The following is a 26,034-nucleotide window of genomic DNA, read 5'->3' as shown; positions in this document are numbered from 1 at the left end:
CCTCCAAAATTGGCAATTACGAACATCACCAACACTAACCTGCGGAAGGGACAATGGATTGTTTTTTGGACGCGGTATTGGATCATGTGAGCCTGCTACTGATCGTGATTTCTGGATGTATTTGACGGGCTGTTATGTACACCGTACCTGGATAGTCAGGCTGCGTTGCGGGTCACCAAGCTTTAGGGAAATGATGCTTTGAGCCCCATACCTAGTATCGAGCTGTATCAATTCATAACGTGATTGCCTGCGATAGAGGCAGGAGACACTGTGAAGCTGACTGAATGAATGTATAGCAAACCAGTCCTGCCAAATGTCTGCGAGTCTCTTTTGTAGTCTCGTCGGCCAGTACAGCCAGGGAATTATCTGCCCTCACCTCTGCTGAAGTAGAAATGGTCTTGTCCGCAGTTCACTTGCTGCTTACTGTAAGCCATCTCGTAAACCGATATTTCCAGTAGCCCCTTCCAGAAGCCCCTCATAATGTCTCCTGTGCCTAAAAGTTCCTGACTAGAGCAATTACCGCTGCCCTCGCTGTTGCTATCCAAGGTAGACATGTAGAGCCGCATCCCATATTCCCCGAATTTCTGGGCTACGAACGGCTGACATGCCAGTCTGGAGCATGACCCGATAGACTTCAATGCCAACAGTGTTGGGACTGCAGGGCGGGCCGATTACACCTTCGTTGTTAACAGCGTCCCACTCGTCAGCAATCGTGATATGTGTCAAAGTCGGATGTTGAGACAAGGCGTCGAATAACGGTTGCCACGCCTCATCTCCTGGGTCTTCTAGCCGGCGTCCTCCAGGTCCCTGAGGGTGACAATCTCTTAGGGTGATATCTTCCAACGCAACGCAACTTGTAACGATCTGTGCAAGGCGTGGGATCCTAAGCAGGATCCCTCCGAGGGTGAGAAAACGAAGGCGTGGAAGGAATATATGCGAAAGAGATGGCAGCGGCATTCGAGGATATGCGACGTAGTGGTCGACACTCCACTCCCTCAGACTAGGGAGAGGCTTTCGAAGGAACTGGGCCAAGCAAGTTTCCACCGCAGCATCTCGTTCCGCCATGTCGCCCTCATAGTCATCTTCCACAATTTCCAAGTCTGGGAATTTGAAGGACTCTAGTGTGCTAAGATCCAAGAGGTCCCATGAAGCAGAGAGCCCTCCGTTAAAATGCTGCGCGAGCGTTCTGTGGATTGTCAAGGACTTGATCTGCGCGTTCGCAGACCCAAGACACTGTATCGCCGTCCTGAACATTTGACTCTCAGAAACACATGTGCGGTCGTACAGCGTGCACTTGGATTCCTCACATGACTTGCAATGCAGTGTCCCCGAGTCGTCACTGGGATCCAAGGGGTGTCTGCCGAAGAGTGAAAGGAGTTCAAAATCGTTCGCGTGCCGGAAAGTCCGCAGTGTCGCAGTCCATAGACACTGCAGCTCACCGCTGTTTATAATATCTTGATCCATGTATGCTTGTTGACCGTAATTCCTAAATGCGGCTGCGACCTCGGCTTCTGTTGTAGGGATGTGACCCCAGTGTGTGGCCACGTGCCTCTTACACCGCACTGGCAGATCTGATTCGTGCTGTGACAGAATTTCAAGCGCCCTAGTAAAGCCCCTGAGTTTGAGGCTAATGTTGAATGGAGTGGGTAGAAAATTGATCTTTTTCACGAACGGCGCAATAGACAAGAATCCGGTCCGTCTCAAACGGTTGAAATTGAGTACCGTCGCCTGAAGTGTGATCTCTTTGAAAACAACGGCCTTGATTATATTGGCATCTCCGAAACTCTGGCACGCCAACCTCAGTGACAGGAGCGTAGATAGAACACGATGTCTATGCCAGGTCAGCTGAAGGCTCGCCCAGGCGTCGTGGGTAGACTTACTTGTCGGCCCTGTGCTCTCGCAACCAGATTCTGCTGTTCAGCCACTCAAACTCAGCCACCAATACCTCCACTACCATGTATTGAATCTCTGGCTCGAGATTTTTCGTTGGGACGGGCATTTTTGATCACCATAGGATAGTGTGAGATCCTGGCTTTCCCCGCGGTCGTGCTTGTGATCCGGCAACCCCGGCTGAGGTTGAAACGTCCATATTGGAGGGATTGGTGCGAAGAAGCACCGCTTGAAGAATTCCATCTCCATGACCGTTAAAGTGGCGGGATTATATTCACGTCAATGTTGTTGTCGGCCGACGTATTCTGGTGGCAATAAAGCTGGAAGGCGCCCGGAGCTCCAATAGGTTAGGTTACGCCCTTGGCGGCATATATATATGTAATATAAATTCTCACATGAAGCAGCAGGCAGTACCTATTGTGATGATCTTAGCTTGGCGGCTATCTTCAGAGTTGCAGTCTCTGTGTTTGAATAGGTTATGAAGATGTTCTATCCATTTTTGGCGTCTGTCGTTTGCAAACACGCCTTGGCGGCTCCCAGGATTGACAGCAAACAGTTCACAGATGTGATTGTTTGTCTCTAGCCATGACATTGGGGCGTATGATGGATGCATCGAACATACAAAGTGTTGGGCAGCACACCCCAGGAGAACGTAGCTGCTTGCTTTTGCTGGCCAGGCTAGATGTGATCAGGGGGTGAGCGGGCTACTTATACTCCGTACACGAGTAATGTGAAAGCGGAACAATACTTATCCATCACGACGCGAAGGTGGAGTTGCTTCGCGGAATCCCCGCGCAGCACGCGTCTCACGCGCGACGTGACGGGACGCGAGCTTTATTCAATTGCCCCATTCACCGTTCACACCATCACGTTCCTTCTTCTACATCCTCAGGCAGTCGTCTCTCAATCCTTGTACCTCCATTGTTGCAGCTGTCGGAGCTTGCACGATGTCGCATCGTTCAGCACTTGCTCAGCTTCGAGCTCAGCGAGCTTCCGGCAAGACACGGCTCGATTCCTACCAGATCGAAGACCAAGGCGCCATTTACGACGAGGTGGATGAAGATGGTTACAAGAAAGTCGTCCGAAGTCGCCTTGACAAAGATGACTTTGTTGTTGACGACAACGGGGAAGGTTATGCAGACGACGGTCGAGAAGAATGGCAAAATGAACGGCAGTACTATAGCAGTGATGATGCCGAGGAGCTTCCACTGAAAGGAAAAGCTGCGAAACGAAAACGCGAAGAAGATCGTGAGAAAGAAGACCGCACCAACCACAAGATTCTCAACTACTTCAACAATGGTCCTGTGTCGGCAGCTCCCAAGCCAAAGGTACAGACTCTTTCTCAGTCCTAACTGCTTGATTCTGACAGTTCTAGATCCAAACTACTGCCGAAGATGAAGCCTTCATGGCCGATCTCCTTGGGGAAGTCGACGCCAATATCCTCTCTACCCGCACGTATACAACAAAACCAGTCAAGTCCGAAAATCGACGCAAAGTCAGGGTGCTCTCTCCTCCGCCTTCCCGCGAACAACCTCGACAGAGGTACCAAGCTCCGCCTACCGAGCTGGTCGATACTCCGCCTCCGCAGTCTGTGCAAGAACAGGACGACCATTTGCCGACGTTTGATGACGACAATATCATGAGCGACCCTCTTCCTTCTTCTCCAGTTGTCAAGGCTGTGGAACGCAAGACGAAAGTGCAGATCAAAGAGGAGGACGAGGATGAAGATGTCATGGATGTTGCCCAGGTTGTTGGGCATGAAGCTGCTCAATCAACAAGTATCAACATGACTGGCAGCAGACCGCCGCCAAAGATCAAGTCTCCACAGCTCCCAACTCCTCAGAGCTCTTCTCCGCCGCTGCCCCCAGTCAATGAAGTAGACGCTTCTTCTTGGAACAAGATTACCAGCAAGCTGAATATCCAGAGTAGTCCGTCTTCGGAAATTCGGACTTTTGGCAAGATGAAGCCTCAAGATGCGGTTGAAGAAGACGGCAGTCTGCGGATGTTCTGGTTGGACTACACTGAAATCAATGGCAGTCTTTGTCTCTTTGGCAAGGTCAAGGATAAAACCAGTGGACAGTACCGCAGTGCATTCGTCAAGGTCGACAATATTCTCCGCAAGCTCTTCTTCCTGCCGAGAAAATACAGGGTTGTCAACGGCCAGGAAACTAGCGAAGAAGTCGAGATGGACGACGTGTACGGTGAGGTCGATTCATTAATGTCCAAAATGAAGGTTTCCACCAGAAAGGTCAAGCCATGTACACGGAAGTACGCATTCGAGCTCCCTGATGTCCCGAAGGAAGCCGAATACCTCAAACTTCTCTATCCCTACGATAAGAATCCACTACCGATGGACCTCCAGGGAGAGACATTTTCCCGCGTGTTTGGCACGAACACGGCCCTATTTGAACAGTTCGTGCTATGGAAGAACATCATGGGCCCGTGCTGGTTGAACATTGAAGATGCCGACTTCAGCGCTGTCAATAATGCGTCTTGGTGCAAGCTGGAATGTGCTGTCACCAAACCGGCCAACATTACCGTCCTGAGCAACTCGGAGAACCTCGAAGCTCCACGTCTTACATTGATGTCTCTGGCGTTCCGGACTCAACTCAATGTCAAGGAAAACAAGCAGGAAATCTTGGTCGCGAGTGCTCGGGTCTACGAGAATGTCTCCCTGACTGACACTACTCCTCCCGAAGAAATGCCCTCTCGGACATTCACCGTGATGCGACCGTCGGGATCTGCTTACCCAGTCGGCTTTGAAGCTGAAACCAAAAAGCGGAACGACACGTTTATGCTTGAGAAGACGGAACAGTTTCTCCTCAGCAAGTTTCTTGCACTTTTCGAAAGGGTTGACCCAGACGTTTTAATTGGCCACCAACTTCAAGAAGTCGACTACAGCATTCTTCTCAGTCGCTTGAAAGAGAAGAAAACCCCAGGGTGGCATCGGATCGGTAGATTGAAACGAGGAGAATGGCCAAAATCCTTTGGGAGAGGTGCCACATTCTTCGCTGAGAGACAGCTCCTGGCGGGGCGACTCATGTGCGATCTGGCAAACGACATGGGCAAGTCACTGATGACCAAATGTCAACAGTGGAGCTTGACAGAGATGTGTGACCTCTATCTCGGACCAGACAATCGTCGTCGTGAGCTGGACAACGAGGCAGCCTTGAAGACGTGGGCAACCACTCGCGATGGTTTGCTCAACTATGTCACCCACTGCCACGCTGACACCTTTTTTATTGCGGCTCTTGCTCTAAAACTGCAAATGCTGCCGTTGACTAAAGTACTCACCGAACTTGCTGGGAACTCGTGGGCACGTACCCTGAGCGGCACACGAGCCGAACGGAACGAGTACATTCTGCTGCACGAGTTCTACCGCAATAAGTACATCTGTCCCGACAAAGAGTACGGCAAAGGTCGTGCGAAACAGGCACAGGAAAATGAGGATGAAGATGACGGGGCCGACGCCAAAAAGAAGGACAAGTACAAAGGTGGTCTGGTCTTTGAGCCAGAGAAGGGTCTGTACGACAAGTTCATCCTTGTGATGGACTTCAACAGTTTGTACCCCAGCATCATTCAGGAGTACAACATCTGCTTCACAACTGTCGACCGATCGGCTACCGCCGAAAATGAGAACGAGGAGAAGGTGCCAGAGGTCCCAGTCGATCAGCCACAAGGAATCTTACCAAAGCTGATCGCCAACCTTGTCACGCGTCGTCGCGAAGTCAAGAAGCTGATGAAGGACAAAAGAGCCTCTGCAGAGCAACAGGCACTCTGGGATACCAAACAAATGGCTTTGAAACTTACAGCCAACTCCATGTACGGGTGTCTCGGCTATACCCAATCCCGCTTCTATGCACGGCCGTTAGCCATGCTCACCACTTTCAAAGGTCGGGAGATTCTGAGAAGCACGAAGGAGCTCGCAGAAAGCAACCAACTCCAGGTCATTTATGGCGACACCGATTCCGTTATGATTAACACGAATGCAGACAACATTGCGCAAGCCCTGGGTGTTGGGTTGGAGTTCAAACGCTCGGTCAACGAGAGGTACAAACTATTGGAGATTGACATCGACAACATTTTCCGACGCTTGCTGCTGCATGCCAAAAAGAAATATGCTGCCATAAACATGGCCGAGATAGATGGCAAGTATGTTGAGAAGCTTGAAGTCAAAGGTCTTGATATGAAGAGAAGAGAGTACTGCGCCTTATCCAAGGAGGCGTCCCAGAAGCTTTTGAACGAAATCCTTTCTGGTGAAGATCCAGAGGTTGTCCTCGAGAAAATCCACGAATATCTCCGGGAGCTGTCGAGCAACATGAGGGACAACGCCATTCCAGTTCAGAAATATGTCATATACACGGTAAGTTTTCGCTGAACTGTCTGAGAGTCGATGCTGATTCCTTTAGAAACTTGGCAAGAATCCAACAGAATACCCCAATGCAGATTCGATGCCTCAGGTGCAAGTTGCGCTCCGTGAGATTAGTCGAGGCAAAACCGTTCGGGTGAACGATGTTATGTCTTACATTGTAACAATGGGGGACGAGCAAACAAAGGGTCTACCAGCGCCGAAGCGATCTTACACGCCCCAGGACGTTCAGAAGCCAGATTCTGGACTGGTTCCCGACGTCGAATACTATCTCCACAAACAGATCTTCCCGCCTATTGAAAGGCTCTGTGCACCCATTCCCGGGACTGACTCGGTCAGACTAGCCGAGTGCTTAGGTTTGGACGTTCGCAAATATCAGATCAACACTTCGAACGGGGCGAGTCAACGAAATACAGAGATTTTCCCTCTTGAATCGCAAATCCCTGACAGCGTCCGCTTCCAAGATGCTGCGAGGCTCAGTCTGAAGTGTGGAGAGTGCAAGCAGACGACCATTTTTGAAGGAATTTGTGATTCCACGGATTCATGCACACCGGAGGGTATCTTGTGCGGCAATGCCGATTGCAAGAAGCTCATTTCACGATTGAGGATCGTTATGCAACTCGAGTCGCAAATCCGAGCGCAGACATGTGCCTACTATGAGGGCTGGCTGGTCTGTGACGATCCATCCTGCGGCAACCGAACCCGGCAGATGTCAGTCTATGGCCATCGATGTCTGGGCCCGAACGGGCGCGCCGAAGGCTGTCTTGGACGGATGTCATATGAGTATTCGGAGAAGAAGCTGTACAACCAGATGTTATACTTTGCGGCCTTGTTTGACGTTGAGAAGGCCAAAAACAAGGCGCGGTCGGACAAGGAATACGCCGACAAGAAGGATCGGATCATGGTGCTTGCGGAGACGAACAAGGAAGCATTCGAGGGCATCAGGGCTGTCGTGGATGGATATCTGAAGAAATGTGGGCGACAATGGGTAGAGATGGATACGCTGTTCGGCTTCGCCCTGAAGTGATGTTTGGATATGGGTTTGTAGTACGTTCATTCGCTGCATAGATGAGATACGACAATCCCTCATAATTGCCTACATGGAGCGCAAAGTTCGAGTAAGCACAAGCACAAGAGGTAATACCTATATAGCAGTGACTCTGTAGCCCAGCGCAGGAGTATTACGATACCACAATGGGTGCGACGATGACCTCAGCCGTGGTGGAGACGCTGCCCTGCGTCTCTTGTTCTCTGATTGGCTCCAGACAAACGACAATCTCAATGATAGTCGACTCACAACTTCATCTGCCTATGTACCAGACCGGATTCATCTGTCGGATCGTATTTGGCGCGCCAGACTCTCGTCTCCTACATAATCACTCTCACTCTGAACCGATGACAGTGGCCTCTTGTGCAAGATGACCACTCCCCGAGTTCTGATCATTGCAGGCTCTGACAGCTCAGGTGGAGCGTGAGTTTTTCTGCGTCCATCCCTGCACTATGCTCTGACACCAAGACTCTCATCACAGAGGGCTAGAAGCAGACCAGAAGGTCCTTGCGGCTCATGGCTGCTATGGAATGACCGCCACCACAGCCTTGACTGCTCAGAATACGTTAGGTGTCGTGGACATCCACATCACGCCGCCGGCCTTCGTTGGCAAGCAGATCGATGCTTGTTTGAGCGACATTGGATGTGATGCTGTCAAGATCGGTAAGGGCCTGTCCCCAAACGCGCTGCGCCGCCGAGATATGCAGGACGAGTCGCTGAGACTTGATGGGACAAGGCATGCTCGCCTCGGCGGAAACCGTGAAGGTCGTGACCGAGGCCCTTCAACGCTACGAGGTTTCTACCATTATTGTTGATCCTGTATGAATATGATGTGCTCCGACTTCCACCGACCAAGTCTTCTGGAAACTCATGGTTCGCGCACAGGTCATGGTCGCTACGAGCGGTGCGCAACTGCTTCCGGGTGATGCTGTCAAGAACCTGCGCGAAAGACTGCTGCCGATGTCGACGCTTGTCACGCCCAACATCCCCGAAGCTGCGTTGCTGTTGCGCGACGCCGACATACACTACAAGTCCCCCTCGGGCCTGGATGACCTGAAGACGCTAGCCAAGCTGGTCCATCAACTCGGTCCGCAAGCCGTGCTCGTCAAAGGAGGCCACATGCCCTTGACCAAGAACTACGTCAAAGCCACCCGCGACGAAGACAAGGCCCTGACCGTCGACGTTCTGTACGACGGCAACGACTATACCATCGTCGAGTCGCAATACCTGACGTCCAAAAACACCCACGGCACCGGCTGCTCGCTGGCCAGCGCCATCGCCTCCAACATGGCGCTCCAAAAGTCCCGATCACAAGCCCCGTCCCTGGCCACAGCGACGCGTCTCGCCGTGCACTATGTCACGACGGGGATCAAAATGGCCGACTCGCTGATCGGCAACGGGTCGGGCCCCATCAACCACTTCCACAACCTGCAGATCCTGCCCTTCTCGCCGGGCCACTTCATCGACACGTACCTGCTGACGCACCCGCTGGTGGCGCGCAGCTGGGAGGCGTTCACGCACCACCCGTTCGCCACGGCCATGGCGCGGGGCACGCTGCCGGAGGGGCTGTTCAAGAACTACCTGGTGCAGGACTACCTGTACCTGACGCACTTTGCGCGCACGCACGCGCTGGCGGCGTACAAGTCGCAGACCATGGCGGCCATCACGGCCAGCGCCAACATCATCCTGCACATCCGGCGCGAGATGGAGCTGCACCTGTCGTACTGCGCCGAGTTCGGCATCTCGCGCGCCCGCCTCGAGGATCCCGCCGTCACCAAGGAGTCGCCCGCCTGCGTCGCCTACAGCCGCTACTGCCTCGACGTCGGCGCCAGCCAGGACTGGCTCGCCCTGCAGATGTCCCTGGCCCCCTGCCTGATCGGCTACGGCGTCACCGCCGCCCGCCTGTACCGCGAGCGCGAGAGCGTCACCGGCGACAAGGGCAATCGCTACTGGAGGTGGGTCGAGAACTATGTCGCCGAGGACTACCAGGAGGCCGTGAGGGTTGGTAGAGGTGAGAAGTTCCTTTTTCTTCTTTTTCACTGGCATCCCTTTTCCTCTCTTTGTTGCTCTTCCTTTCTGTTCCCCGCTGTGTGTTCCAGACAAACTCGTTCTCTTCCTCGGCAGTCCACCCTTCTGGCCAGACTCGTATGCTAACCCTGCCGGCTTCGACTGCGCGGCAGAACTCATCGAGGCGAACATCGTCAAGCAGTCGCCCTCGCGGATAGAGGAGCTGATCGCCATCTTCGTCCGGTCCACCGAGATGGAAGTCCGCTTTTGGGACTTTGATGCACACCCTGATCAGGAACAATCACAGACGGCCGCTGAGTGAGGGAGTGGTCGCAAGACCCGGTTCTGCCTTCTGGTGGTGGTGGCACAATGTGATGGTACAGATTATATAGAATACAACCTTTTCCCCCTGCTCGTATAAGAGGAGAGAGATGTGTTGCAAAGAGGGCTATATCCCTATTCACCCAGCTACCACGCCTCCAAAGCCGACGGGTCTTCTTCTCCCGCCATTCTCCGGCAGGATCGTCATGACTTTGTACGCCTTGCCCATGCCCTTGGGTCCGCCTTCGACCAGCCTCCTCCACCCCATCTCAGTTTCTCGCCTCCTCTTCTCCGCTTCCTCGTCTGTACCAGCGTTCTTGTCCAGCTCCCTCAAAAGCCTCTCTGCCCTCTCCTTGATCCCTAACTGCATCAACCACGCCCCCTGCTCGACCGGCCCATGGACCTCCACGCCCGGACTAGCTTCCAGAGCCGCGTCTGCAAGAGCTCCAAAGTCCACGTCCGCACTGATATCCGCGTCGCCGGCATACACGAAAGGGGAAATGATCTTGTGTTTGCGGATCCCTCGCAGAGAGTTGACTGGGACCGTGTCCAGAGGCCCATAATCGATTACTAGTGCTGCTCCCGCGGGTGTTCGAGGAGGTGCTTCTGCCTGGGTCTGCTTGTGCGTGCCCTTGGAGATGGCAGAAGGAACCGCGCTTCCGCCAATTCGGCGGGCAAAGTCTTGGATATATCGAGCACTCTCCGGAGACACCTCGACGCGCGAGGACACTTGAGCCTTGAGGGATCGATAGCGAGGTCGTTCGGGGATGACAAGGGAAGAAGGAGTGCTCGCCTTGGCTAGGGTGAGTTGGAAGTCCGGCTCAGGCTCTTTACGACTCAATGATTTATCGGTTTCGGGGGCGAGAAGGGCGGTCAGTTTCGGCGTCGTAGGCGCTACGAGTAGTTCTCGCCATTGAGGGAGTCTGCTGGTCGCGATTGATTTCGTGACCGGCTGACCACTTTCGGTCAGAAGCTGGGGCCTAGCATCTTCCTGCCGTGCCTCTTCGGGCTTGGGAGCAACAGACTCAAAGGCATGGATAGGGAGAGCATCGAAGAACTCGTGCGCGATGATGAAGGGCATCTCAGCACCTCCACCATAGTTTCGAGCCGGCAGCAGTACGATGTCCTCGACCCATCTGATGGGTATTCCCTGAGCGCTTGTGGCTTCCCACCAGACATTCTTCCCAGTCTCATCGGCAACCTCCTTCATGTCAGCATCTCTCCCGCAGAGCAGGTCTTTTTGTTTTCTCCGCAAGCCCTCTCCTGCTTCGACTAGCCATACTGCCGATATAGCCCTCGCGAATGTCTTGAACTGTCCGATAGTTCGGAGGATGTCGCTCATAAGTGTCCCTCGGCCAGGCCCCATCTCAATGAACTGAACACCTTGGGACGGGCGCCCTTGAGCCATCCATTCGGTCATGAACCATATTCCGACAAGTTCACCAAAGACTTGAGATATCTCGGGAGAGGTGATGAAGTCGCCCGCTGCGCCGAACGGGTCCGCATCTTCCGCTGATGGGCGACTAGTAGTGTAGTACCCTCCGTCAGGATTTGTCAAGCATTGCCGCATATAAGAGGCGATCGAGATGGGTCCTGTCACCTAGTTTATACAGGCGTTGGTTAGCTGCTACAAAGATGTCTGACGTTGGAGGAGGCAGGAAGCCTTTACCTCGATCGCCTGCGCGATGGTCTTCGCGAGGGGAGTTGACCACTTCCGTACAGGTCCCGAGGGAGGGCTCTGGTCAGCCTCTGTCGAAGCATGGCTAAAGAACCGAGCGGTCGAAGCAGCTTTGTAGTAGGTGTTACCGAGACATGCGCATTTTGGCCGCAGGCTAGAAGAGTATTGGCGGAGGAGACCCAGAGATGATTGAGAGCTCAATCGGTCGAATCGGAGTTGACGGGAGCCTCCATGTCGCATGGCGAGCGTTCAGAGAGGCTCGGGTCGAGATGTCGAACTGAGTAAATGGTGAGGAATGTAGTGGTTGATGTGTTGACATAATTTTTCGTTTTCTGTTTTCCACATGCAGTTTGTCACTGCAGGACCATTACCTGAGATCTCTTTCGGAAATCTTTCTCCAAGGGGGACCCAGGGCCTAGCGCAGCCCTGGGCACTGCGCTTGACCCTTACAAGGTGCGGCCATGGGCGCTTAAGGGCCCCCAGCAGCCGGCCGGGCACCTCCGTCAGTGCAATGCTCCATCCTCCTTGGAACAGACTGCAACAAGAGCTGCCCGTTCGCCAGATCCGAAGTCAAGATGCATTCGTCTGATCCATCACCTGATGCCTCGGCCGTCATTGGACGCGCCATGGCAGCCTCAATCCTCCATCTGCCTGGTTACCACTGATCGATAAGCTCCGGCTGGTTGCGGGCAAAATTGGCAAGGGCGTGAGCGGAGATATCTCACAGCCCATTCGGAGGTAAAGGCAATGCTCCCTGTGATTATCTGCCTCGAGTCTGATGATTGAGGAACCCTCTATCTGCATCCTCGGACGCCTGGCGATGATCTCGAACCACCCAGCGAGTTAAGCCGATGGCCAAAAATGAACATGAACAGCACCCACGACCATGAGTGGCCATCGATATCAGATACACTTCCTCTCCCCCAATGCCACCATCTCGGCCTTGGGAGGCAATACCTCGGCGAATCGGAAGGCTCTGGACGCCGCAAAGTCTGAGGCTCGATCTCATGCTGCTCGGGTTTCGCACTCGTTTAAAGACTCTAAACCGCCTGCCCGCAGGGTCCGCACTCCCAGGCCGTTGAGAGGTGGATCTGAGGCTCGTGGCGGCGCGTCCGTCTCAACTTCACCAGATTCCTCCCATACCCAAGGCAGCGAATCCAGTCCTGAATCATCGTCGTCAGGAAAGATCGAGCTCGAGCTCGAAAATACCGACAGACGTGCCTCTACCTCCGCATTATCTATTCTGAAATTCAGGTTGAACGTCAGCACAGGCAGAAACCAGCACCCGTTGTCGTCTCACCGCGCTGAGAAGGATGAAGACGAAAATGAGGACATTGAGGACGCAAAGAGGAGGACTAGAGCGGCTTCGGTCCCAGTCAAACTGCCCAAGGACATCCGCAAAAGCTCTCTAGATCCCTTTGCGCGTGCAGCTCTCGAGCTCTCTGTCCCAGATCAGCATTTGCTGCATCTGTGTATGTCGTGAATTCTTTTTGTCCTTAGAAAAGCAGTCCCAGGGACCACTCCCTAATAGGACCTTGTACTGATCCGAAATGCAGACTTGACCACGGTCCCGGACCAGATATATGGGTCGACGACCGGCGTCGTGGCGAGCACTGCTCGACATAGTACTGTTGGGGTTGTGGCCACGAACGAAATTGTGGTCCTGTGGCTGCTGCTCGTTATTGAATCACAGATTGTGAGCTTTCAGCCCACGAAGAAAGACAGACAACTCTCGATCCTCGCGCGAAGGTCGTTGGTGTATAGGCTGATGAATGCTCGGCTTTCCGAACAGGGGAGCTCGCTAATGGACGACTACGTTCTGGCAGTCGCCATCGCGGGAGGCTGTGAGCATCGAATGGGCAACACCAAGAGCGCCCAATATCACGTCAGGGCAGCAAGAAAACTTCTGGAACTGAGAGGTGGGACACGGTCGGTCCGAGGCATCACATATCCGTTGGGATTGATGGTTGTCAACGTCTTTGTGGAGAACGGCGTGGACGGGCTCTGGAAGACGCACTCTGGTCTCCAAAAGAAGCTGAAAGGGGTATCGCAATGGGTACGAGACGTCCAGCTTTGGAACTTCAATCTCAGGGCGCACGCGTCAAAAGCTTTACGTCAAGTCAACAACGACCCCATGAAACCCGACCCTGATTCTGGCGTGGATGAGGAGGATTCAAACAGCAGCGGGCGTGCTCGTGCCTTCGCGTCCGAGACTGCCTTGTTCGACTATGTCGAGCTGCCTGCAGGCGAACTGGACGACGCACAGTGCAGGTTCTACCTGGGCGCTCTATTCGCGATCAACACGGCGCTCTGGGCATTTCGAGACAGCGACCGAACCACCAACGCGTACCTGCAGGGACTGACCACCGCCGTGGAGATGAGCGCGCCGTCCAATCTCGCCCTTCGTGCCGGCGGAGCCAAGCTCCCTTCCCTGGTCCTGATCCTGATGATAGCGCACAATGCCGCCGACGCCGACGCCGACGCCGAAAGGCGGACCGGGCCCGCGGACACGGTCTTCCACGTCGACGAGGTCTTCGAGTTCGTCGAGATGGCCATGATGGCCAGTTCCAAGACCAGGACGGACGTGCTGAGCGCCATGTCGTCGTGGCTGACCGCCGACATGGCCACCCCCGGCGACCTCGCCTTTGTGAACAACGCGAAGCTCGACATCTGGGCCGGGGAGGTGGAGGAGAGGTGGCTTTCAGATCGCACGTCGAATCCCGCCGCGACACATGCAGATGGCCGTTAACGGCGACATTCTGACGGAGCCCTTTTCGTCTGGCAGGGCACACTCAGCGGCCAGGAACAGCTTGTAAATGTCCCATCCACAACGACATCCTGCCACGAGGCCCTCGTAGAGTCAGTTCCACGCGGTATCAAAAGGACCCGACCCGACCCGAACGTTCGGCCAGCACGGCGAGAAAAGAGAAAAGAGGAAAGAGGACAAGGCAAAGGTTTCCTGCGCCGTTTAGAGACTCCATTCCTTCTGGGTAGACAAGTATAATTCCTGTATTCATAGATGAAGAGAGGGAGAGATTCTTTGGTATCACGCCCATCTCCTTCCTTGCTTTCTGGTCCTAGTCGACGCCTTTGAAACCATGCCACCTCCCAGGCTATCTCAAGCCTTGTATCGTACATTAACCGTAGGGGTGCAAATAGTCGGGACGCCAAACACAATCAGGGCCCCAATTCCACAATGCCGGCCCTTTCAGGCTTGTCCTGTACTTTCAACATGTCCTCGAACCCGCCTCCCCATCCCCTGTACGTCTCCCTCTCGTTTCTCCGCTCCTGGGCTTCCTTGGCCTTGGCCTCTCTTTTCTCTCTTCGCATCTCCTTGATCTCCATCTGCCTCGTTTTCCAAACGGGCGCCTTTCGAGAAGCTCCCGCCCGGCTTCCCTGGGTCGATACCGGCCCGGTGGTCTCCCTCCTCTGGGTTCGAACGTGCCCGCTCTGCCGCTCTCTCAACACGCTGCTGGGGAACTGCGCACGGATTTGTTCTTCTTTGATCAGTTCCAGTTTCTGCCGGCGTGAGAGGCCTCGTTCTTCCTTGGACTTGGCTTGCTTGGCCTGCGCGGTCTTGATGTCGTCCAAGAGTTTTGCGCGCGGACTGGCAGGGGCCATGCCGGCATCAAAACCCTCGTCCGCCATCTCGTCGCCTGCCTCCTCGGCGTCTTTGGCTCCGGCATCTGCGTCTTCCTTGTGCTTGCCTCTGCCAGTCAAGGGACGACCTCTTTCGTCTACACGCCGCGCCTTCAGCTCTCCAGGTCCTTTGGGGTCCGCAACCACATTCGCAACCCTGGATACAAAGGCCGACAACTTGCGTTTCTGCAACCAGCACTCGGTCAAAATGCTTTTATCCAAAGGCCCCATTCCATCATCCTCCAATCGCTCATTGACCAGAATGATCTTGTCAATCGCACTGATCATGGTCCGCAGCAACTCGACCAGTTCGCCGATGTTTTCAGTGACGCTGTACGGCGTAATCTGGCGCTTCTCAAGCAATTTTTGGACTCTGATTGTACGTCCTCTCATGGCAGCTTGTTGTTCAAGCTCAACCAAGTGAGATTTGATTAGCTGCCTGACGTTGATCACATCGGGACCGAGTCGTCGCAATGCTCTCAAAGTATGGTTTTTGCTAGGATCCCGCTCGAAATCCAAGTCTCCATTGCTGGTCTTCTCGAGCGGGCCGGCACCAATTCCTTTGGTGGTCGCCATCGCAACTTCCAAATACATCCGGAGGACTTTGGGAGAGAACCTGAGCTTCTGGCCTTGAGGCTCTGTTTCAGAACCATCAGGGTCAACTCTCATATCTTGTGTGCTCTCTTGCATCAAATCCATAATCCGGCTGGCCGTCTCGAAGACGTTTGGATTCTTCTTGTCTCGGAGGCAGGTGCTCATGGCTATGACAAATGTGCCCCGAACCATGAGTTTGTCTCGTACGTCATTGGGTCGTGGAGCTCGAAGAACGTCCAAGGCCGCTCTACTTGCGCGAGAAACCCGAAGCAGACGGAGGAAAGCCATAATGTTCTGATGATCGGGAACGATCTTGTAAGAGCCATCTGCGGATGTGAGCAATTCCCAATAGTATTTGCCCAGCTTCAGCTTCCGAAGCGCGGTGGTTGTCTCCATGAGCATTGAGAGAGTATTGGTACCAGGCGTGGCATACACAGATGAGATCGCCATGCTGGGCTGTCTTGAGGGCGGACTCGAGCGGGTTGCTCTCGTTGCTGAAATGTCGAGGAAGGTTGGAGGCTCGTGCTTAGCTGCGATTTCCAATTCCTGTTCCTCTGCCGCCTCCTCTATCCTATCTACCGGATCGGCACTTGAAGCCTCAGGCAATCTGCTTATGTTCATGGCTTGTTGGACCAGGTTGAGAACATCCAGATGAGTATTTCGATTGCTCGAGAGCATCAACAATCTTCCCATGGCACAGACAAGGGGCTCATCTAGGTGAAGGTCTCCTCTTCTCCATCGCGCGGTAATGTCAAGCCACAACTTGCGCGCGTCGTCAATCACTTGGTCAAATATTGGCTGCGGATCAAAACCAGGTCCTTCTCTGCCTCCTCGATCTATTGCCCTCTTTTGCGCTTCGCTATTCAGGGCCTGCAGTATGGTGGTGAACGTAACGTGGTCTGGGGCGCCAGGTCCACGTTCAGGAAGTCTCCCAGCAATTCTCCATATGGCATCAATATCATGCGCGCGCGCGCAAACACTGATGACAGCATTTGTATGAATGGTAGTCGGAGTGACTGCCGAGTTGGCGGCGGAGATGGAGTCGTAAACGCTCAACGCTTGCTGAACGGCGTTCGGGTTTTTGACATTATCGCGATAGCCTCTCAGCATAATGGTGTAAGTGTGGGAGTCGGGTTTATGGCCTCGTTTTTTCATCTGCGGGAAACGAATCGAGTCAGTCAGGCGCAGCATTATGGAGTGGAGTTGAATATACCTCGTTGTAGACCTTCCACGCCTCGCCAGGAGACTCCTGGCCCATCAGCCAATCTATGATATGATTCCAACTGACGACATTGTCCACTCCCTTGCCGTTATGAGCCCTTTCACTTGCACGGACCAGCTCCAAGGCGGCCTGCAGATTGTGGTCCCGGAGTTTTTCGACGACGCCCTGAGCCAGTTTCAGAGGGTCCACCAAGTATCTGGCTTCCTTCTCCATCGCCTTCTTCAGATATGCTTCTCGGTCGGAGGGTTCAAGGCGCTGCAACCAGTTGCGTTCCCTTGCCTGAGCATCTTTCGCCAGGAGTTTTGCGCGAGCGTTCGACGGCTTGGCTTTCACGGGGGGGGTTTTGCGTTCCTCTTTTAGGGCTCTGAAAAGCTCGTTGCGGTGATGGCCCTTTCTGAGGGATTGTAGAGTTGCATGATCGCGAGAGAAGGCAGCCGTGGAATTGATCGCGTGCTCGAACGAGTGTCTAGACAAGGGAGATGGGAAGTGTGACGGACCGGCGCCGCACCCCAGCGAGATAAGTGCCCGACGAAGACAGGCATCGCAGGTGAACATCAGGAGAAAGAGCCAAATAAGGCGATGGAACAGGAGTACGAGAAAAGGAGAGGGAGAAAAAAGAGCGAATCCTATCCTCAATCAAGGCGACTTGGCGATGGCTACTGCGCATAGGGCTCGCGGCCGTCCGGTCGGGAGAATTTCAAAATTTTCCGGTCAGGAAACTTACCCGATGACCGTCATGTACGTCATGCAAGGATGGGCTCCCGCAAAATAGCGGCATTCTTGTCAGGGTGGTGTAATGTCTCGTTTCCGAGGTACCTGGTACATCGAGTCGCTGAGGGCTGGGCCTGACAATCGTTCAGATACGTCTGTCGTTGGTCAGGTCTGCGATGTGTGATACATAGGCCAAAGAAGCAATCCGGGCGTCAACAACCCCTCGGTGGAAATCCGACTCAAAGGACCCTAGACAGGACGAGATAATAAGCAAGGCTCGTGGTCTCCATATAAGGCGCCATCCTTCGACCTGCGCTCGTATTCTCCTAGCCTCCCACAGCTGCGAGTCTCGGTAGGGCTGACGTTCAAGGCTCCATCTATGCAGTACTAGGTACCTGTCGCATGCCTCTCTAGACCCGTCAGCGTCACACCGTTTCACGTATAGCCGCGATCGCATCGTTTGGTCTTGGTCAGCCAACGTGGCATTGCGCCAACCTGGAGCCATGCAGAAGGAATGGCCGGATTCTGTATGGAGCACTTTGCTAGAACGATGTACCCTGCCTTGCTCAGCTCCTCCTCTGGCTGACAGGGAAAGCCACTTAAACCTTGGAGGGCACCTCCCAGTGGGAACTTTGTTCATGCACGCTGCGGATTCGGTTTCCGGGCACGGCCGGCCATTCAGACCAGCTTTCTTGACTCGTGTATTTGCGTTATGTTACTCCTGTGCCTTTGCACCTCACGACATTCTTCCTTCTCCGGGCAAGAATCGCATTCCGAGTACTCCGAGAACAAAGGGATGGAATGCTCGCCGACAGGGTGGCGACCCCGGCAGAGAGGCACTTGTGGATGGCAGTAGGATCCGAGTGGTTCCGTTGAATTCAAAGATTCCAAGCCCAAATCCCAGGCAAGAGAATGCGGAAGAGATGATGTTCTTTTCAACAGTCTCGGTGGAGGTGACCGTAGGGTCCAGTGGGCTAGTCAGTTGTCCATTGCGAAGGCGCCAGAGCGTTGTTATGGCTGAGGCTGGTCTGAGCAAGGGCATCAGAGTTCGTCGTGTGGTACTAAAACCTAGCGTCAAATAAGGCGGAGGATGGAAGGGCGATGGAGGAGTGGTTGAACCACCATGTCGGGATCTGGGTGTAGAAAATGGTGTGTCGGGGTGAGTTTTGTGCTTGGATAGGACGACGCAGGCACGCAGGGCACGCAGGGTCGCCTGTGACATGGCGAGGCCCGGGAAACTAAGCGGTAGTGTGCCCGCTATTCACCATTCAGCTAGCTCGTCCAGTTAACAACATTAGGCTGCTAAGGGCCTAAAGCAGGTCCCCCTCATCCCCATCAAACCCCCCCATCTCGGCCCCCCTGGGTTCCAGCTCTGAAGCTTCTAAGCCCTAGTCCAGGCGCCGTCGCGGGCGTTTGCGGTTGCGCCGGTGCTTGGAAAGCGCAGAGACTTCAGTGGTTGCGCAACCCTCACACCAGTGAATTTCGTGCATCTTGTCGGCCTCAGTCTAGACCTCAACGGCGAGCCCATTTCGGACGCCATCTTAGTTCCCTCACAGTAGTTGGTCCGCAACGTTGTGTAACCTGATGACTGCATGCTAAAAAACCGAGCCAGGGAATTCCCCAGCTTTTGGTCTTCACTTTGCCATGTGTTTGTTTGCCACGCTTTGGAAAAATCCACCAGTTGGTAGGACAGGCTAAATCACGCCAAATACACCACTGGAGATCCCCTGGCCCAACTTAATTCTCACGACACACTTCGACTGATGTCTAGTGAATCAGTCATCGAAGAAATTTATCAAGCCCAGGGATCTGGCAGTGTTGCCAAAAAGGAAATACCCGTTTATTCGCCATAATCACTTGATGCTCAAATTGATCTCTGGTCTGCCTTCTGTGTCTGAACATGAACAGCAAGACCAACTCCTTGTTCTAATAACGAATTCCGGCCCGCAGCACCGACTGACCGGAGTGCAAGTCATATCCTGTCTGACCCTAGGGTACCACCACTGTACAATAACGAGCACTCGTGGGACCAGACTTCCCAACCCAACAGCAATTTGACAGTTCCCCTTGCTCTCCCTTCGGTGGACACGCACGCATTGACAATCCATGCTGTTGACTGTATTCCCATCGTCTTTCCCTTCCAAAAGCTCTTCGATGTTCGGGTTGGCCTGTGCAGACAGGAACAATCCCCTGCTCTCATAAAATGCACTGGTCCTCTTCAACAAAAATGCATGCAGTCGGCCGATCGGTCATAACGTTCATCACCCTCGAAAGAGACGCGTTTTGCTGTGCAAATGGTGACAAACGCGTCAAATGAAACAAAAAAAAAAGAGATGGGGAAAACGAGAACAAAGAAAAGGAAACTCATGAGTATCGGAACCCGCCAGCCAATGTGACAAACTCCTCCCAGCATGCTCCTCATCACGATACTTTTGACTTGGTCCGCGTTTGCTCGTCCATTATCTCCTCCACTCCCACCTAGGGGTATCTTGGTGTAAAAATGAGGTGCTGCATCACTCCATGAAAGCATGCAGCTCTTGACATAAGCATTCTTGCGCCGCTCACCATCCAAAGCTGAGTGATCGCTGAGAGCCAAGGACGCACCACAAGCCAGGAGCCTGGCGGCTTGCTCATGGGTATGTTTCTAATATTGACGTTGTTGGTAAACCTGGCCTTGCTGCGCATAAGGCGAATTCGGATAATTGGGATAGCTGTTCATCTGGGTGCTGCCTGGTGGATAGACCATACCACCTTGCGGCTGTCCGTATTGTCCTTGAGCGTGCCCCTCTGCGGACTGATAGCCAATGGGTGGGAGTGATGGTCGAGTGCCGTTCTGTTGATAGCCTTGGCCAGGAACGGGATGCGCATCGCCCGGTGGACCGTCCACCTGATTAGCTTGCGCTGCAACTCTCTGGCGCTCTTCTTCCGCCTTGCGCGCGTTTTCTTCTTCCTTCTTGCGAGCTTTCCACTCCTTGCGGATCTCCTTGAACTCTACGCGAAAAGGTCAGTCGAGCCCCATCAACAAATCATATGGTCTCGCCGAAAAGACTGGTCCAGAGATTTGAGGCCTACAAGGGTGTAGCTCACCTTCTGGAGTTCTCTTGGTTCCATGCGACTGCATCGTGACGTGGGCATTCAGATGATTCAGTGTTCCATACGCTTTTTCACATCCATTCCAGCCGCACTTGTACATTCGTTCAATTTCTTCATACCTACGGCGCGGTCGCTTATGCTGCTGCGCACCCGGGATAGGGACGAATGAGTAGACCTGCACGGAAAATTTGTCAAAACCAATCTATCCCATTCAGGAGCCACAAGAGGACGCGCAACGTACCTGACCAGAGCGCGATGCACCTGAAGATGGAGGCGGGCCTTGGACCCCCGGTCCAGGATGAGGGTATGGCCCCGGGATCGCATGTTGTGGTGGATAACCGCCCCATTGCTCATGCGGTGGTCGCTGCGGCATGTATGGCGCGTGCTGAGGCTGGTACGCATGTTGCATGTCCTGTCCTTGCGGGTAAGGCGAATAGGGAGGATAGGTCGGGCTTGCTTGCGAAATCGAGGGATCTATAGGCACATCCGAGTTAGACCTCACATGGTGGGAGTTTGCGGTTGGATTGCCATTGGGTGCTCCTTCTGGCAGGGACTTTGACGGACTTGTTGGTTGTGCCATTGTTCCAACAGCACCTTGATGGTGCTGCGCCGGAGGGTATTGGCTGTAGCGCAGATGCTCTGGAGGGAAACCCGACGAACGCGCCGACGACGGAGTCAGACCGTAATCCGACTGCGGTGTGTTGTTGCTCGAGATAGTGGCAGAGCGCGGGTCTTGCGTGGCGTAGGTCGCGACAGACGACTGATCTATTGACACAAAGAAATTTTTCTCAGAGCTTGCTCGCGGCAAAGATGATGATGGCTCGTTGCTGCTAACCTGACTGCGCGTATTCTGATCCACCCCTGTCCATCAAAGGTGTTTCTCGTTACCTGCCTCCCACGTGAAGGAACGCGGTTAATAGGCAAGGGAGTGAGTGATATGGTGGTAGGAGACTCGAGTGTCACCGGCGTATGATGTGACTGACCCGAGAGAAAGGTTGTGGATGACAGTTGGTCCCTCAAAAGTAAAGGACCAGTCCACACGTTTGGACAGACAGGCGACGATACGGATTGAAGCAATCCTTAGGCCAGAGACCGGCGTATTCTTTATTTTGAAGGCTTTCTAGACGAGGGAGTCCAAGAAAGCGGCCAAACCTCAAGAGGCCGAGGTGGGGAGCAGGTTGTAACAAGTGCTTTGGATGGGGTTGGGTCGGGAGCGACAAGCGCCTTTTTGCACGAGAGACGGGCACCAGATCGGTGCTGCTGCCAGCGCTCAAGCAACAAAAGGGACGGGGTTGATCTTGACCAGGGGCAGCGCACCGTATCGTTCGAACCGAGGGGGCGAAGATGGGTCGGAAAAGAGGGCTTTTAGCACGATTTTCACAGCGCTAGTTGCAAGCTTGAACTGAATGAAGAGTAGCCGTTACTTCCTCGAGATGGTGCGGGCCCCCGAGGACTAATAAAGAATTGCGCTCAAAGAGCAGACGGGCCAAAGTCTTGCAAAAGAGTCGGGGGGGGGGAGTCTGATAGGTTTTGCCTTTGGCCCCAGGATCCTCCTTGTTCTATGTAGCAGTTGAGTGGGTGGCTTTTTTTTGCCTTTGAGCGTTGTGTCTGCTTTCGCACTCCAACCACAGCGTTTATTCTTCCCAGGTGACGTGACAGGGTAGGGGTCCCTCTTTTTTGCTTTTCTTATTCCTTGACAACCTGCGCCGGACAACCGTCTCAACTGGGAGCTTGGGTCCGTGGAGGGAGTATGATCAGAGATGCAGGTGGGTGACCGCCTTCCTGGAGTGGAACCAGGTGGCCCAGGGTGGCAGGCTTTTCACTAGAGGTTCTGCCAATAGCAGTGCGTTTGATAATGGTCGAGAGGGGGTCTGCAGAACGGGGGGGTTGTGCCTTGACCTGCTCTTCTTTTCTCGCGAGCTTGCGAGCGTTGTCGCGCAGGGGGGGGGAATGTGATGCTGACCCCGGTCGATAGCGAGCAGGCTGCACCCAGCGCAGGTGGCAGGTCGAACCCACCGGCAGATAGCGAGGCCGAGAAGGAAACAAAGTTTTGGAGGTCGACTTAGAGTGGAGTTTAGAGGGAAATTTTGGTGATAGTGCGAAGCTTCGAGCGTCCACTAGTGTCAAGTAGTGATGGCGCGAGGTGCGGTAACTAGCTCTGAAGCAGGGGAACAGTGGAGTGTTGACCTGATGTTTTGAGGACGGGCCCACAAGTCTCTCGAAGCGTCCAATGGCTCAGTGAGGACACCGGGGGATGACTGGTGGGTGGGTGTGTGTGTGTTTTTCTTTTTGCCCTGGTTTTTTCCTTCTGCAGTCGGTGTTCAGGTGAAGATGGTGGCTAGGTAGACAACAGCAGAAGCGCTGGACGAGAACTGGGGGTGATGTGGCTTCTGGGAGTGAACGAGAGGTGAGAAGTCAGATGGCGGTGGTTGATTCCCAAGGTTGGGGGTCTGGTGGGTTGGCTGCTGAGTGGCTTCTTGTTGCGCTTGGGACTGGGGTTCGGGTCGAGCTTGGAGCGAAAAAGGCAACGAGCGGTGCGTGGGTGGACTCGCAGGCTTTAGTGTAAGCTTTGGATTGGTGGGAACAGAGAGGGGGGAGAGGCAGAACAAGTCGTGGGAAGCGAGGCGACCGAGTACCGTGGGAATCCTGCTCAGTGACGGGCACTGATGGCAAGCATCTGAGTTCCCAAGCCGGTCCCAAGATTGCGAGTGAGAGAGAGTGCGGTCACGCTGTGGTCACTGCACGCTGATGGGTGAATAATGCTGCAGAACGGGCCAGGTGCGGCAGGGCCCGTGATTGGATCAGACAGGGGTGGGCGAGGGGGCAGAAATGCAGCATGCAGATGGCTGGTCGCCGACGGGGACGCTTCCTGCGGTGGCCAGACAGTTGACTGCACCGCAAGGTTTCTGGGTGGAGCGGCAGTACGGAGAAAGACGGGTCAGGATAGGCTCTGCTGCGAGGATGAAAGGGTTGAAGGATGGGGGTCGATGATGCGGTTAGGTGGAGAGCAATGAGGTTGTGACGGCCCAGCAACTCCAGAGGTTAATTGACTGACGAGATTGCCTCGTGCGCTGCCCGTTGGAGCAAATTAGTGGGCGTCGTGATTCGCCCAAGGCGGCCAGGGTGCGAGCGGCGGTGATTTGCAGCAGCTCCAGCAGTAGCCGACAACCCGACTGCATACCGAGGGACAAGGCAAGGGAACGAGGAAAAGGAAGGAGAGCCAAGGAGCCAGCGGTTTGGGAGCGGAGCACAGGAATCGAGCACGGGGGCCGCCCCCCCCCCAAGGTCGGGCCTAGACACCTAAGCACTCACTATGAGTCCTACTACTGAAGCCTACTTGACGCCCGGACACCTAAAAATCACCCCCCAAACAAGGCCTATAATTACTCGCTGTCGCGGGCACCGGCGCTGCTCATGGTATTTCTGGCTTCCACCAGCCAAACCATTGCAGGACTTTGTCCAGCTTGTCCGGGACCCGGGGGCTTGGTTCTTTTCTTCCGCCTTTTCGGCACCCAAATTCGCGCCTCCTTCTCTTGCTCCAATCAGCCTCTTGCCATTCCCCCATGTCTCACACGGTCGTTCTGTTGTCACCGGAGTATTTCTCCAACTTGGAAGGGGTGAGGTGTGAGTAACAATCCGCGGAGTGCCACCAGTGCCAAAGGCGGGCAGCACACCATGCCACCAACGCACGGGTTGCATTGCCACTACGCCTCCTGCAGACTAGGGCCGTCTTGGCATCAATGACCCTCCCCAGGCTATCTCGATTCCTGGCCTGCACTGCAAATGAGACTCGCTTCTCCAAAGTGCCACATTATTGTTCGCTGCTCTTCAACCTCTTGGGAATGTTGTCTCTCCCTCTTCTCTTTCTTTTGCCCCAAGGCGGCCGGTCCATACCAATCATCACCCCCCCCCCCCGCTGAGACCCTTCCTCCGAGACGACCACCCCCCCAACTCCAGCGCCAGGCCTTGCTGGTTTATTGGACAATACCGGCCCCGGTTCGCCCCCCTCCCCAGGTCCATGATCCTTCCTTCATCCTGCTCCTCCTCCACCGCACCGAGTTAAGATTGTCACTGGTGACTTGCTGTAGGGTGCCAACTTCGTAATAAGTGGCGGGCCTGCAAGGTTAATCTTGCCGCAGCCATGAGCCTTCACACCACCTTCCATGCAGAATTCCTTGATCAGAAGGCTGTCGCCCTCCCCGTCTCCAAAATACCACCACAGAGCGAGATCAACTTGTCAGAAGAGAAAATGCAAGCGATTACTACTCTAGACACTGACTCGCATCACCCGTGTCTTGTGATCCAGACTCTTGCATCCTCAATACTGCAAACAGAAAGCTCCGATGCCGCCTGGTTGGGATTCCGTGGACATCCAGACAGACAGGCGAAGGTTGCTCTCGAACGGTTGCAATTCGCAAATTCGGTATTCCTTGGGGGTTTGGATCTCGGTGTCGAGAGACTAACTACCATGGAGCTAGACAAGTCCAACTGTGGCGCCTGCCCTTTCTGAGAGGAGTGAATTCTCTAGGCTCTCTAGCCTCAACTTCCCCAGGATGCCTAAGAGGCCTCTATTCTCGCGCCAATCATGCCTGAAGACCCTGCTACTCTCTACCGTTTAGCGTGACGATGGAACTTTGACTTCTTCCCTGGTGGACAGCCAATTTTGTACACTGACGACCGCCATCAACGAGCAAGAACATGGACCCCCAGCTGGCCAGGTACCGAACATAACCTATGACTCGGTGATTTCAGGGAAGGACTCCCTTCACCGCCCGGTCTGGGAATGATTCAAGGCCGCATGCGCAATGCTCCCGTGCCTGCGGTGGATCCGATGTTTTGGGTAGAATACTCCGTGCTGTCTGCAGACTCGAACCCCTGCAATGCATGCCGGAGGTAAGTGGAGGATTCCCGTTGACGTTGGATGGCGCCACGCTTCAGATGCCACATTTCTGCTGTCATTTGAGTTTTTGCTCAGCTATCTTCATGGTGGATCTCGTCGTCTGGGGCTGCCTTTTTATCACTGACAAACATAGAGGTGACGTCCACTGGCATACGTCCCCAGCAAATCTTGAAAACTATGACAAATTCACTGCTCTTTGGGTAACCATCATCCTCGTCGAGTTCATTTCAGCATCAAGGACCCGTAAGGAAGATCTCGATGTTGTCGCGGCCCCAGCAGCTCACGCAAGAATGAACCTTGTGTGGAGGGGCACCAGGTCATTTGCCTTCTGCTGTTCTTTCTCCTGGACATCCTCGTCCGGATGAAACGGATCAGTCGCCAAAGTTACTTACATTTTGGAACAGAATTCCTCTGGATGCGAGGTGGTGACCACCTCGAACTTGACCATACAGTGTTGAGATGGGGTTGATGATCGTGTATTGCACTATCTACGCTTGGTAAGGGGGCAGGAGGTCCTTGGACGTTCTGGACTCCTGCCCTATGCTGTCGGCTATATTCCATT

At 54.2% G+C, this 26,034-nt stretch overlaps 8 protein-coding genes across 13 annotated transcripts; 3 read left to right on the top strand and 5 right to left on the bottom strand.

Moving 5' to 3' along the window:
- Positions 1-308: 308 nt before the first annotated feature.
- On the bottom strand, positions 309-2,532 carry PV07_04043. 2 transcript variants are annotated; one of them, XM_016390820.1, is made up of 3 exons: positions 2,286-2,532; positions 1,881-2,227; positions 309-1,831 (listed from the first exon to the last, which is right to left on the bottom strand). In XM_016390820.1, exons 2-3 carry the CDS (start codon positions 1,997-1,999, stop codon positions 538-540), a joined length of 1,413 nt encoding a protein of 470 aa, XP_016252722.1. In that variant the 5' UTR covers positions 2,000-2,227; positions 2,286-2,532; the 3' UTR covers positions 309-537. The 2 variants fall into 2 exon arrangements, with proteins under 2 accessions (XP_016252722.1, XP_016252721.1); XM_016390819.1 differs by having other exon boundaries at positions 1,881-2,532.
- A 228-nt stretch (positions 2,533-2,760) lies between these two features.
- PV07_04042 (uncharacterized protein) lies at positions 2,761-7,484 on the top strand. Its single transcript, XM_016390818.1, has 3 exons — positions 2,761-3,218; positions 3,266-6,253; positions 6,300-7,484. Exons 1-3 carry the CDS (start codon positions 2,838-2,840, stop codon positions 7,284-7,286), a joined length of 4,356 nt encoding a protein of 1,451 aa, XP_016252720.1. The 5' UTR covers positions 2,761-2,837; the 3' UTR covers positions 7,287-7,484.
- A 95-nt stretch (positions 7,485-7,579) lies between these two features.
- PV07_04041 lies at positions 7,580-9,776 on the top strand. Of its 2 annotated transcripts, XM_016390816.1 has the most exons (5): positions 7,580-7,730; positions 7,789-7,970; positions 8,044-8,126; positions 8,193-9,318; positions 9,488-9,776. In XM_016390816.1, exons 1-5 carry the CDS (start codon positions 7,678-7,680, stop codon positions 9,634-9,636), a joined length of 1,593 nt encoding a protein of 530 aa, XP_016252718.1. In that variant the 5' UTR covers positions 7,580-7,677; the 3' UTR covers positions 9,637-9,776. The 2 variants fall into 2 exon arrangements, with proteins under 2 accessions (XP_016252718.1, XP_016252719.1); XM_016390817.1 differs by having other exon boundaries at positions 7,789-9,318.
- PV07_04040 (uncharacterized protein) lies at positions 9,549-11,685 on the bottom strand. Its single transcript, XM_016390815.1, has 2 exons — positions 11,305-11,685; positions 9,549-11,235 (listed from the first exon to the last, which is right to left on the bottom strand). Exons 1-2 carry the CDS (start codon positions 11,551-11,553, stop codon positions 9,775-9,777), a joined length of 1,710 nt encoding a protein of 569 aa, XP_016252717.1. The 5' UTR covers positions 11,554-11,685; the 3' UTR covers positions 9,549-9,774.
- Positions 11,686-11,930: 245 nt separating this feature from the next.
- PV07_04039 (uncharacterized protein) lies at positions 11,931-14,410 on the top strand. The gene is made up of 2 exons (XM_016390814.1): positions 11,931-12,785; positions 12,870-14,410. The coding sequence occupies exons 1-2, from the start codon at positions 12,200-12,202 to the stop codon at positions 14,060-14,062; spliced, it is 1,779 nt and encodes a 592-aa protein (XP_016252716.1). The 5' UTR covers positions 11,931-12,199; the 3' UTR covers positions 14,063-14,410.
- PV07_04038 (uncharacterized protein) lies at positions 14,268-17,427 on the bottom strand. The gene is made up of 2 exons (XM_016390813.1): positions 16,760-17,427; positions 14,268-16,701 (listed from the first exon to the last, which is right to left on the bottom strand). Exons 1-2 carry the CDS (start codon positions 17,321-17,323, stop codon positions 14,491-14,493), a joined length of 2,775 nt encoding a protein of 924 aa, XP_016252715.1. The 5' UTR covers positions 17,324-17,427; the 3' UTR covers positions 14,268-14,490.
- A 155-nt stretch (positions 17,428-17,582) lies between these two features.
- Positions 17,583-18,649, bottom strand: PV07_04037. Of its 2 annotated transcripts, XM_016390812.1 has the most exons (2): positions 18,085-18,649; positions 17,583-18,036 (listed from the first exon to the last, which is right to left on the bottom strand). In XM_016390812.1, the coding sequence occupies exons 1-2, from the start codon at positions 18,117-18,119 to the stop codon at positions 17,625-17,627; spliced, it is 447 nt and encodes a 148-aa protein (XP_016252714.1). In that variant the 5' UTR covers positions 18,120-18,649; the 3' UTR covers positions 17,583-17,624. The 2 variants fall into 2 exon arrangements, with proteins under 2 accessions (XP_016252714.1, XP_016252713.1); XM_016390811.1 differs by having other exon boundaries at positions 17,583-18,649.
- Positions 18,650-19,281: 632 nt separating this feature from the next.
- On the bottom strand, positions 19,282-22,058 carry PV07_04036. Of its 3 annotated transcripts, XM_016390809.1 has the most exons (5): positions 21,408-22,058; positions 21,137-21,337; positions 20,814-21,046; positions 20,567-20,747; positions 19,282-20,470 (listed from the first exon to the last, which is right to left on the bottom strand). In XM_016390809.1, exons 1-5 carry the CDS (start codon positions 21,439-21,441, stop codon positions 20,124-20,126), a joined length of 996 nt encoding a protein of 331 aa, XP_016252711.1. In that variant the 5' UTR covers positions 21,442-22,058; the 3' UTR covers positions 19,282-20,123. The 3 variants fall into 3 exon arrangements, with proteins under 3 accessions (XP_016252711.1, XP_016252710.1, XP_016252712.1); XM_016390808.1 differs by having other exon boundaries at positions 20,814-21,337; XM_016390810.1 differs by having other exon boundaries at positions 19,282-20,747.
- Between the last annotated feature and the right edge of the window lie 3,976 nt (positions 22,059-26,034).

The sequence above is a fragment of the Cladophialophora immunda genome (assembly GCF_000835495.1).
Source record: "Cladophialophora immunda strain CBS 83496 unplaced genomic scaffold supercont1.2, whole genome shotgun sequence".
NCBI classification, from domain to species: Eukaryota; Fungi; Ascomycota; class Eurotiomycetes; order Chaetothyriales; family Herpotrichiellaceae; genus Cladophialophora; species Cladophialophora immunda.
This window is presented reverse-complemented; position numbering and strand designations above follow the sequence as displayed.

What these genes read in the sequence shown, in the direction of transcription:
- PV07_04043 (XM_016390819.1), bottom strand. Translation starts at nt 1,999, where the DNA reads ATGCCCGTCCCAACGAAAAATCTCGAGCCAGAGATTCAATACATGGTA. An exon ending in CGAGAGCACAGGGCCGACAA is followed by an intron (nt 1,832 to 1,880) that starts GTAAGTCTACCC and finishes GACCTGGCATAG; the next exon opens with ACATCGTGTTCTATCTACGC.
- PV07_04042 (XM_016390818.1), top strand. Translation starts at nt 2,838, where the DNA reads ATGTCGCATCGTTCAGCACTTGCTCAGCTTCGAGCTCAGCGAGCTTCC. An exon ending in CGGCAGCTCCCAAGCCAAAG is followed by an intron (nt 3,219 to 3,265) that starts GTACAGACTCTT and finishes TGACAGTTCTAG; the next exon opens with ATCCAAACTACTGCCGAAGA. An exon ending in AGAAATATGTCATATACACG is followed by an intron (nt 6,254 to 6,299) that starts GTAAGTTTTCGC and finishes TGATTCCTTTAG; the next exon opens with AAACTTGGCAAGAATCCAAC.
- PV07_04041 (XM_016390816.1), top strand. Translation starts at nt 7,678, where the DNA reads ATGACCACTCCCCGAGTTCTGATCATTGCAGGCTCTGACAGCTCAGGT. An exon ending in TCTGACAGCTCAGGTGGAGC is followed by an intron (nt 7,731 to 7,788) that starts GTGAGTTTTTCT and finishes CTCTCATCACAG; the next exon opens with AGGGCTAGAAGCAGACCAGA. An exon ending in ATGTGATGCTGTCAAGATCG is followed by an intron (nt 7,971 to 8,043) that starts GTAAGGGCCTGT and finishes TGATGGGACAAG; the next exon opens with GCATGCTCGCCTCGGCGGAA.
- PV07_04040 (XM_016390815.1), bottom strand. Translation starts at nt 11,553, where the DNA reads ATGCGACATGGAGGCTCCCGTCAACTCCGATTCGACCGATTGAGCTCT. An exon ending in CCATCGCGCAGGCGATCGAG is followed by an intron (nt 11,236 to 11,304) that starts GTAAAGGCTTCC and finishes TGTATAAACTAG; the next exon opens with GTGACAGGACCCATCTCGAT.
- PV07_04039 (XM_016390814.1), top strand. Translation starts at nt 12,200, where the DNA reads ATGAGTGGCCATCGATATCAGATACACTTCCTCTCCCCCAATGCCACC. An exon ending in TCAGCATTTGCTGCATCTGT is followed by an intron (nt 12,786 to 12,869) that starts GTATGTCGTGAA and finishes TCCGAAATGCAG; the next exon opens with ACTTGACCACGGTCCCGGAC.
- PV07_04038 (XM_016390813.1), bottom strand. Translation starts at nt 17,323, where the DNA reads ATGTTCACCTGCGATGCCTGTCTTCGTCGGGCACTTATCTCGCTGGGG. An exon ending in CGTGGAAGGTCTACAACGAG is followed by an intron (nt 16,702 to 16,759) that starts GTATATTCAACT and finishes CGTTTCCCGCAG; the next exon opens with ATGAAAAAACGAGGCCATAA.
- PV07_04037 (XM_016390811.1), bottom strand. Translation starts at nt 18,119, where the DNA reads ATGAACAAAGTTCCCACTGGGAGGTGCCCTCCAAGGTTTAAGTGGCTT.
- PV07_04036 (XM_016390808.1), bottom strand. Translation starts at nt 21,441, where the DNA reads ATGGACAGGGGTGGATCAGAATACGCGCAGTCAG. An exon ending in GTGCATCGCGCTCTGGTCAG is followed by an intron (nt 20,748 to 20,813) that starts GTACGTTGCGCG and finishes TTTTCCGTGCAG; the next exon opens with GTCTACTCATTCGTCCCTAT. An exon ending in AACCAAGAGAACTCCAGAAG is followed by an intron (nt 20,471 to 20,566) that starts GTGAGCTACACC and finishes CTTTTCGCGTAG; the next exon opens with AGTTCAAGGAGATCCGCAAG.